At 49.9% G+C, this 10910-nt stretch overlaps 1 protein-coding gene across 2 annotated transcripts in view; it reads left to right on the top strand.

Annotated features, from left to right (window-relative positions):
- Nucleotides 1-87: 87 nt before the first annotated feature.
- LOC147006339 (cell adhesion molecule 3-like) overlaps nucleotides 88-10910 on the top strand; it is a 31110-nt gene continuing 20287 nt past the window's right edge. Inside the window, exons 1-5 of one of the 2 annotated variants that reach the window (XM_085869019.1) lie at nucleotides 88-267; nucleotides 411-815; nucleotides 1086-1175; nucleotides 2234-2343; nucleotides 4111-4260. In XM_085869019.1, coding sequence (XP_085725145.1) covers nucleotides 1138-1175; nucleotides 2234-2343; nucleotides 4111-4260 — 298 coding nt within the window. In that variant the 5' untranslated portion in view covers nucleotides 88-267; nucleotides 411-815; nucleotides 1086-1137. Of the gene's footprint in view, nucleotides 268-410; nucleotides 816-1085; nucleotides 1176-2233; nucleotides 2344-4110; nucleotides 4261-10910 lie in introns of those variants that run through there. The other variant, XM_085869018.1, reaches the window with a different exon arrangement.

The raw sequence follows: 10910 nt of genomic DNA, 5'->3' as shown, positions 1-10910 counted from the left end.
GGTGAAAGTATAAAGGAACGAGACTGCTCAGAGTGATCGGAGGTTGTGGAAGGTGAAGGGTCCACGTCTAGTTGGTAATATGGTTGTGCACAAATGGGGAGAAAAGTGTTGCTGGGACTTCCTTGACCACCACGACAGGCTCTGTAAGAGGGAGGTTCTCCACGAGGACACACCTTGATCCAGTACCAAAAGGCAAAGCATTTCAACTGTTGTATTCGCCGCAAGCACCTGCGCACCGGACTACACCTTGTCAACCACTGTGAGCAGGTAACCCCAATTACCAATTGTACCATACCTACACTTCATTCCATTTCGATGATTGCCAGTTAGCAGCATGTTATTACAGGTGATTTACTGAATATGGAGACCAATCACAGGTCGTGCTTCGTGTATGCACGCGCGCTCTTTAGGTGCACAAGAAAACCTTTCCAGGTGTTCCAAGAGGACATTGAAGAACGAGAACTGGTTTGACAGCGGCGATGGTCGTTCTCAGGCGGACACGAGAACCTGCGCAGGTATCCGTGGCATCCCCAGCCGCATCGCTTGTTTTTGTCTCATCCTGTTGTTCCTGCTGTGCACGGAATTCAAAGAAAAAGGGGGTTGGAACCCTGTAGGAAAAAGGGGGTTGGAACCCTGGAGGGAAAATTTGATATTTTTTTGTTATGTTATGCGTGAGATTAATGTTAAAACACATCTTGCAAACGCTTTCTTGGCTTCAGACCCAATGACAGTCCATCGACAGTGCGTATACTAATGTATCTGTTCCACCCAGGCTTCCTTCAAGTGTAAACACAGTATTCTGATGACGACTTCATGTAAGCCCCAGCTTTATACTTTCCCTATAATTTATGGTCGGTCCTGGTTCAATTTGAACTGCAAGCTCATGATACTTGGAACTGAGGTTCAAACCCCATATATTATACATGCATTTGTCCATTCTCTACTCATGTTGTAAATCATATTAATGTATTGTTCAATGATGTTCACGAATGTCTTTGTCCTGCATGAGATTAATGTCCAAGGTCCACTTTCAGCCTTAAATCGATGTGAAAATAGATAAATCCACACTCTCACTCTCTCCGCAGCGTTCGCCCTGACCCGACGTGTGTGGCATTGTGCTGGGATTGAGACCTTGAAATGGAAACCGATTTACAGCGAATGCACACCTCCGGCAGGTAACCCCGAGACAGCGACGCAACAACAGTTAGAAGGAGTTGTTTTTCCCATTCACGAATTTCGAACATTTCAGTCATTCTGAACGTCTCCTCATGTGTTTTCGTTACATTCTAACGGTGTTTAACATGTTTTACTACATCCAACCAACACACATTATATGGAGACCACGATCCATTTCGAGGGCCTCCATCCAACCAACATTCTGTTATGGTTGTGGAGGTCGATGGAGGAATTTCATGGAAAGTTGGTATTGAATAGAATTGTTTGGTCCGTGGACGTGGAGGAGACATCTTGATGTTATTACGTTGAAGATCCCATTGTGTCCTGATCGCAAACAACGGGCGAGTTATTGCTGAACTGAACAAATTCCAAATCACTGGACCACCTTCAGTCGAACGTCAGGCATGGCCAACCGGTTCGTGAAAGACTTAAGTTTTGGGTTCTTCCTCGAGGGAATTAATTTCTCCCCGGACATACGTCACTCCGACGACTTTAACGTCACGACACCGGCTTTAACATCCCACGGATGACGTGAAACACTCATGATGAACTACAAAGCTGACGATATAATTATATAAATCGTTTAATGATTCGATCCGAGACGAGTCAGGACGTGTGATCTCATCTTGTGAGTATTGATGACGTCGGAAAGTGATTAATGTCATTAAACAGACATCTTGGTGTTGCATGTGAATCTGAGGAGAGGCCTTCCTTCCGCGCCTCGACATTTCAACCAATCACAACGCGTCGCCTTCTCTCGTCACCATCCGTCAGAGGTTATCGCCACGCCTCCACTATCTTGACCAATCACAGCTCGTTCTGATCCGCAACTTGCCGCAGTAACTCCGCCCACACGACACACGCTGCGTCCCTTGACCAATCAGGAGCGGCGGGCGATACCAAAGCGTCCCGGGACGAGGAGAGTCAGTTTAATCTTCCACCACGACCTGGTGTTGTCCCGTCTCGTGTTGTTTGTGGATTTGTTTTCCTTCTCCTTGTTGTTGTGTTGGGTTTGGGGGTTTTTATTGGTATCTTCACCGTTGTTCTCTCCTTCCAGAAGAAGGACGTGTTGTCAAACAATGGGGCTCGGATTTTTACCCTCATCGAGGGAGAGGGTATTGTTTTCCCTCACGCTCCACCTGATGCTGCTGTTCGTGTGTGCTCGTGGTGAGTTCCTTCATTCCACGTGCTCGTGGCACGTCGTCGTCGTCAGGACCTCATTTACCCGAGGGGAACGGGGACACGTGTCCTGGGACCTCCACCCCCCAGTGCCTTCCATTTCAGTTTTCCCTTCAGTGTAAAACAAGGATTATTAAATATATATATATATCGAGAGGTTGTGGCCGATAACGATCACGGGCCTTGAGAAGGCCGCACTATGTTAGAGGCCTCAGACCTAGAAAATCTTTCCCCGAAGCGGTGGTTGTTGTGGATATTGTTGTTATTGTTGTTGTTGTTGTGAAGGTCATGTTGAGGTGATATTCCGTTTTCCGGAGATAAATGATTCGATTTTGGTGAAGATTTGACGAGTCCAGTGGGAACTTGTTTCGCTAACCTCGTTAGTTGTTTACCCGTTCGAGGGATCCTTACTTTCTGTGTCGGCGGAGTCCGATTACAGGAACAACAACATATCGATCGTCGCTTCACGTCTCGTTCCTTATTGTTCCACAACTCGAATTCAATCAAATGTACCTTGGTGGTGGTCACAGTGTCACAAAATCCTTGTGACGGATTAATTACACACTTTGCCAATCTTAATTAACGTGGAATCCGTTTGGTGGTAATAAAAGCCTGAAATGATGTATTTTATCCGATGGTTTGACTCGTGGAGGCTGCGATGATCTTCAGGCGATGATACGAATGGGGAATTGAACACACGGAGTGAGATACAAGAGCTGGGAGTTTGCCGTCGATTTGAAAAAGGTTGAAAACCAGTGATTTACTTCATCGTTGGTGGCACAAAGGGCCTCCACCACCCTTGTGTGTCCCCCGGGGCCTCCACCACCCGTGTGTGTCCCCCGGGGCCTCCACCACCCGTGTGTGTCCCCCGGGGCCTCCACCACCCCTGTGTGTCCCCCGGGGCCTCCACCACCCGTGTGTGTCCCCCGGGGCCTCCACCACCCGTGTGTGTCCCCCGGGGCCTCCACCACCCGTGTGTGTCCCCCGGGGCCTCCACCACCCGTGTGTGTCCCCCGGGGCCTCCACCACCCGTGTGTGTCCCCCGGGGCCTCCACCACCCCTGTGTGTCCCCCGGGGCCTCCACCACCCGTGTGTGTCCCCCGGGGCCTCCACCACCCGTGTGTGTCCCCTGGGGCCTCCACCACCCGTGTGTGTCCCCCGGGGCCTCCACCACCCGTGTGTGTCCCCCGGGGCCTCCACCACCCGTGTGTGTCCCCCGGGGCCTCCACCACCCGTGTGTGTCCCCCGGGGCCTCCACCACCCGTGTGTGTCCCCCGGGGCCTCCACCACCCGTGTGTGTCCCCCGGGGCCTCCACCACCCGTGTGTGTCCCCCGGGGCCTCCACCACCACAAATCCCGTGCTGCGTGTGGTGCTGCACGGGCGTGCCCTGGATTCTTCACAAAAACGCACGTGGGATGAAAGTTATTCTGGTTGGGCGAGTTCGGATTCTTGTTGCTCATGACCTCGTGTGTGCATGCGCACACACACACACACACACACACACACACACACACACACACACACACACACACGCACACACACACACACACACACACATACACACACACGCACACACACACGCAAAGGGAGGAAGAGAGGATGGAGGGAAGGATAGAGGAGGTAATTAGAGAGGGGTGTGGGAGTGAAAGAGGAGAGGGAGTAGGGTGAGAGTAGGGAGGGGATAATTTCTGTGCTCATTATAACGTGCTGCCCCTCTCTCAACCGCCGTCCTCCCCGTCCCCACCACCTTTCAGGTGATGATTTATTGATAGTGAAAGGTGGTTCTGAGATCGTTGGAGGAACGATTCAGCTCGATTGTTGGAGCAAAGCACCGCAGGATACAAAGAGTGTACTGAAGTGGGAGAGGCAACCACATGAAGTTCTCTTTTTCGAGAACAGGACGGGTGAGTGAGTGGAAGGAATCTGCGAAATGAATGTGTAAAACACAGCTGGAATGGTCGGAAATTATTACAAACCTTTTATGAACAACTGGATATCTCCCGGGCAGCACCTCCACCGGGCAGTGTTTTTTTATTGTTTTTTACACACAGTCACAGCTCGTGAAGAGCTGGAACACATTAACAGATCAGGACACAACATAACAAAAGAAACAGCAGGACAAAGGGGAAACGCCATCATCAGGGTGGAGGTTGAAAATCGAGGGAGACGGACAAACAAGCGATGCAGGTAACGATGAGGTGAAGGGGAGAACGCAAGGTGTGGACAATATGGATACACAAGCAAAAATTTGGGAGGGGTGGGGAGTGTTTTAACGGGTGTAGAAAAGATCATGGATTTGCATGGGGGATGACCTGAGATGGTGGCGAACAGCTGTCTTGAAGACCTGGAGGGAAGAATGACATCGAAGAGAGTGTAGAAGGTGCTTCCACAGGTGAGAGAAAAAGAAAGAATAAATGAGTAGAGGTGAGCATGTTGGAGCATTTGAGCCCTGCAGATACCTGGGGGTTGGGTGGTGTGGGGGGGGGAGGGGGTCGATGCACAGAGAGAGAGAGAGAGAGAGAGAGAGAGAGAGAGAGAGAGAGAGAGAGAGAGAGAGAGAGAGAGGGCAAAGGGTGCAAGAACAGAAAGGGAAGAGCAGTACTCCATTGAGCTGCGGATGAAAGCTTTGTAGTTGGACACGAGTTCAGGGGTGTCAAGGAAAGACTTGGCCGGTCGGATTTTTTAGATGTCTGGCTTTGGAGGCCAACTTTGAAATGTGGCTTGCCCAAGAGAGATCATGGCTGGGAGTGAGACCCAAGAGTTTGAGTGACCGAACCTCTTAGAGAGGATTGTTGAGAAAGTAGATTTGTGGAACTGTTTTGCAGAAGAGAGAGAGAGTGAATGTGTGGGATTTCTCAGGGTTAAAAAGACATATTCCAAGATTGTGATTTTTTTTCAAGATCTGAAGAGAGGGAAGAGGCTGCCGTCTGTTTGGCTGAAGGATGAGGGATGTCAGTGTCACGGCTGAGGGTGGAGCCATCATTAAGATGATAAAGAGGATTTTCCAGAGTCAGAGATCATTGATGAAGAATAGGAATAGGATTGGACCAAGAACACTGCCTTGGGGCACTCCATCCTTGACAGGGAGAGGAGAAGATAGAGGTCCATTGAGAGCTACACATTGGCTATGAAAGTCGTGCAAGTCATCAATCCAAGAGTGGAGTTCGCCTTGGTCTCCATAGGTCGAGAGTTTGGAGAGCAGGGCATGATGTCAGACTGTATCGAAAGCTTGAGATCCATCCAGAGAGACGGCGCTGATCTCATATCTGACATTGAGACCCTCAATCCATTGTTGGGTGAGCACGTCCAAGGTGGAGTAACCTGGTCTGAATCCGCATTGATGATCTGAGATGAGGTTGTTGGAGAAAAAGAATGATTTCATATCAACTGCGATGATGGATTCCGTGACCTTGCTGATGATTGGAAGTCAGATAATTATTGGTCTGTGGTTAAGGGCATCCATTTTTGCACCTTTTTTATGTAGTGCAGTGATGTTGGCTGATTTCCAAGCAGATGGAAGGATGACCTATGACAAATGAGAGAGTGAAAAGGGCAGAGAGAAGGCAGTGCAAGACCAGCAGAGCAGGTTTTTAGGGCACACGCGCTGATGCTTGCCAAAAAGTCCAGTTGCAGATCAGAGTTCGGGCTTGGCAGAAACTTTTTCCTCTTCTCAGGTGCAAAAGATACAGAGTGCAGGAACAGTTGGGAATGACTGGGAAAGGTGGGTACAGAGAGAGAGAGAGAGAGAGAGAGAGAGAGAGAGAGAGAGAGAGAGAGAGAGAGAGAGAGAGAGAGAGAGAGAGAGAGAGAGAGAGAGAGAGAGAGAGAGAGAGAGAGAGAGAGAAAGAAAGAAGAGTTTGGGACACAAAATTTTGAAGCAAACACAGAATTGAGGCATTCGACTTTCTCACGAGTAGAATCGACGATGGTGCCATTTGAATTGAGAGAAGGGATGGAAGGGGAGTGCACACCAGAGACAGATTTGACAAGGTGCTCCCAGGTTTCAGAGGATAGACAAGTTTGAAAGCTCATTGTTGAGATTTGACACATGTTATTTACTGGCTCTCCTGAGAGGAGATGCACTCTTGTTGCGGACTTTGTGAAATGATCTTCGGTTTCCTTCGGTTGCATTTGCCTTCCAGGTGGAGAATTCAAATGTTTGAAGGCAACTGCCTCATCAAAGGATTTAGAGTACCAACAGCGGGAGCATGGGTGAGATAATTGAAGACAAGGTGGGATGAATCTGTGCATAAGAAAGAGCAGGTGTCTGTGAAAGAATTCCTCGGTTGAATTCATACTCGCGGCGGTGGATATAGGAGATCATTCCTGAAGAGAGATGGCTGCTTGCAGTCCCTCCCAGTTTGCCTGATTGAACTGCCAAACTCACCGGTGCAGATGCTGTTCTCTGAGAATGGCCAGAAAGATGATGACCTTCACAAGCACGTGATCATATGAGCCAAAGATTTGCCATTGGGTGAAATCCAGATGGGAAAGTTCACAGATTGAGTCAGCTCATGGAGCCACAGAAGTCCTTTGCAGGAGGCCATGGCTGGTAAGAGAAGTACAAACACCCAGCCAATTAGCAAGGTGATCATTGAAATCATTACATACGAGGAAGAGAAAGTTGGGATGAGTGGTTAAAAGTTGGTCCATGTCGTCTGAATGAGAGATGTCGATGGAGTCGTCACTTTTTGGTGGATGGTACAACACCGAGATGAACACGAGGTGGGAGAGGAGTTTGCGAGGTGTAAGAGCAGCTCACGGAGAATGAGAAATGGAGTTTGTGATGCACCATGCAAATCCACTGCCAGGACAGGATTCAGGTCGATCACACCAGAGTATACGATCACCAGGGAGAGACACAAAGGAGTCAGATACGTATTGTGGGAAGAAGATGTCCGGTTAAAGAGATGATGTCCAGTTTATCGGCAGCGGACTGGATTGAGCAATCTTCCAGGTTGGAGCGGAGACCCCGGATGTTTGAGGTCCACACAGTTAGCGATAGGGGCGTTGTGTGCACACAGCCTCTGCAAAATTGACGCCTCAAGATTCCCAGACTGGATAACCTGCGACAGACTTCCTGGGTGGGGTTGCGGTGAGAATGTTTTTGGTTGAAGGTATGGAGGAAAATTAACTTCGGCTGAAAGTGAAAGAGGAGGCTGGATGAACTAAGTGTTGAGAAATGAGAAGGTTTTTGTAAAATCAGAGAAAAGAAAGAGATTTTGATGACGGCCACAGCTACCGAGTGTATTTTTACGTCTGTGGAAATTCGCAGGACACCATAGAGGTTCCTTAGATTAGCTCTGCCGGTAAGTGAGTGTTCACATAGCTTTCCCCACTGTTGTTTAGAGGCAATTCTTCGTGTTCACCGGGCTGCTGCCCTTTGAGATAGCCGATTTTCTTTATCTATTGTTATTTTGAACCTCCACACAAACAACCGCCACCACCAACTACGCCACAACGCCAACCACGCTCAAATCACTCCCACAACAACCACCGCCATCTTCGCCACTACGCCTGCTTGAGGACGCCATCCTCCACGGTCCACGCTACGACGGTTTCCTTGTCGGGAACTGTCCTAGAACGCGGGGCAGGATTGACCGAACAAAAGCTCTCGCGGAGCCTGTGGGGTTTTTCCCGCCTAATTTTCCCTCGCTTGATTCTTCCGCCTGAATCCCCCACGCTTGGTGTGAAGGAATGGGGTGGGGCAGCTCGCTCCCGATTGGTGGATGAACAGCGTGACGCGGACGGGAGTGAGGAACGCCCCTTTTGGGGAACCTTCTCGAATGGAGGTGGAGTCAGAAGCGGGGTGGGGCGAAGGGTGGAGCCCCGCGCTACAAAGGGCGGATGCGCGCGAGGCTCGCCCACTCTTCTCGGTTCATGATAGCCCCTGTCTCCCCTGTGGTCCAATTCTTCTTCCCCTCGCTCGTTCCTGTGCTCGTGGTCCGGAGAGCGGCTTGTTGGTGGATACGCGGACGGGAGGCGCAGCAGTGCCGGCTGTCTGGTGGACCTGCGCGTCCGGATGAGGTGTGACGGAGAGGGTTCGCCGGCCGCGTGGGAGGCCAGGCGCGACCACTCTGACGGTCGTGGGAGAGGGACGCGACGGCCGCTGAAGGGAGGTCTTTTCCTGTTATTTTTGTATGCATGCTGTGGCGCCGTGTCCTCGAAGTAAACCTGTTTAAGTGCTTGTACATAATATTATAGTCGGTGGTAATGCTTTTTCCTTGCTTGTATATTGCATGACTGCCCTTGCTTGCGTTGTGCTTTATAATAAATGTCCTTGTGTGAAACGTATCCCGTTCGTTGCGTCCTTTCCCCTTTGAAAGTGCCATCTTGCATCGTGGAATAATTTGTTGGGTTTTAAACACCTGGGTCAGAGAATTGGATCCGTCGAGGTCGGCGATAACACCGCTCGGTTATCACTGTGGTACGGAACGGACCGCTTAAGCGATTCGTGTCCCAGTCCGACCTGCGACGCGGTGCAGCCGCTTGGTAGGTTACCTGCACGGGTACTTAGGTATAATCGACATTCGGCGATTCACCCTATTTCGCGCGGGTAGAATGCGGATTGGGCTGTGGTGAGGTTAAAACCCCACCCGTGACTGGTTCCTGGCTGTAGTTCCAGGAGGGTCACGACTGAATTGGCCATCCGGTGGGCGACGCGGTTGCGTTTGGAGTTACGTGGCTGATCGCACGCCGGTGGGCGCGAATTCGTAACAGTATTATGAGGGGGTTATTCCCCATTCTTCCTCGGAAGAGCTGGACCTGGGGCCACCGCTCACAATTAACTTTGTGGTACGGTGAGTTGCTTTAGAACCACGAACGCCAATCAGTTCAGCACGAGTTCCAGTGTCCACTGTCTAATTTTGCCATTTAACGAGTGGTCATCTGGCTTCCTGAATGGGGAGCACGCCCTCGGCGATGCACCAATCTTGTCTTGATTAGATCTTAAGTCGGGTGGCCGAGCGTTTGCCACTGATGCACACCGACTAGACAGGTAAATTAGTTTGGGAATGACCTTGCAGTCTAACTAGGTTCGGACAATACCGGATCAATCGAAGGAAAGGACAAGCACGGACAGGTTGAAACGTCAATAAGGAATTTATTAATACGAATATAAATAAACAGAATAACTTTTTCTTTCCTTGTGGTGAAAATTGCTGAATTCAAACAATCAAAATAATTTCAGACAAGTAGAGAATTAAACAGACATTTATGGAAAAATAGACAAAGAACACATGCTTATCACGATGCCTTACTTTACAATTTAACACGAGACAAGGGTACCCAGCAGATCATTCAGGGGGGAGAAGAAATCCGGTCTCGGCTTCCCAAGGTAGAAGTCATCGTGCGTCAAATAATATGTCCCAAAATGTGTGAGTGTGCGTTGGTCCGCTGCCAGCGCTCTGCCTCGCCGTGCACCCACCTGCAAGCAGGCTCAAACACCAATCGGCGTCACGTCGTCACCTCCAGGAACCAGGGACGCCAAGATCAGGTACGATCAGAACCAGCAGGAACGGTCTAACTGTCACCCACCGTCAGGAGCCACCAGGAGCCACAACCAACGGACAGCTGTAAGGAGCTGCAAGGCGCTCTGAAGAGCTGAAAGAAGCTGGAAGGCGCTGAGGCACTGTGTGGAGCTGGAACCAACTGTCACCAGCGGTCAGAGTTGTAAGGCTGTCAGGCTGTCACCAAGTGTCACAAAACTGTTTTGAAAACGGTCCTCCCGTCCTTTTTGTAGGCGACCAGTGTTTGCGGAGGCTCAAGCAGACTTCAGCCAAATCCACCGAGCTGATTGGTGCATCGTTGCACGTGACCAACTGTCATCCTCACGATCATTCCTTCCTCGTTCCGCTTGACCCGAACAAGAGCCAGCCAGCATCCACAGAGCTGCCAAATGGGGCGTCAAACGTCCAGGGAGAAATCCAGATGGGAAAGTTCCCATCTGAACAGCCCGCGGTGTGCTGATTCAAATGTCCTGCAAGTCCAAAGTGTAAATAAATCGTCCACCTCCAAGCCAATGTGTTCCCATGGAAAGGGGTACAACGAGCCTCTGTTGGACAAACGGCGATCTCTCGCGTGCACGTGTCGTAAAGAGGAAAAGTCCATCCCATAAGAAAGGAAATCTGTTCTTTACCCTACTCCAACGCATCAAAGTTAGAATCCCACCAGACACGGGGATGGGTCTATCCTGGACATGCATTTGGGGAAATAACTGTCTGAGGACCTAAATGTTTGCAAGCATTCGTTGGATGTGATTCTGAAATCTGAAACACTATGCTTTAGAACTGTGTTCTGCTCGCGGCTCGTGAAGGAAAAAAATCGCCGAGAAAACCCTGAATACCTCCATCACGAGTTTGATACATGGCGGGTGATGAAGTTTGTGGTCAAGTTTCATCGGAATTGTTTGTGTAGTTTTTAAGAAGAAAGCAAATACATATTTTGGGGATACCGGGTGATGAAGGTTGTGGTCAAGTTTCATCGAAATTGTTTGTGTAGTTTCTGAGAAGTTGCAAGTGTTTATAGATGGACGGACGGACGGACTGAATGCTTG

This window comes from Eptatretus burgeri, unplaced genomic scaffold (genome assembly GCF_056783735.1).
Source record: "Eptatretus burgeri isolate ZD-2024b unplaced genomic scaffold, Ebu_testis_v1 Ebu_testis_scaffold_3185, whole genome shotgun sequence".
NCBI lineage: Eukaryota > Metazoa > Chordata > Myxini > Myxiniformes > Myxinidae > Eptatretus > Eptatretus burgeri.
Note: the sequence above shows the minus strand (reverse complement) of the source record. Positions and strands in the feature narration are given on the sequence as shown.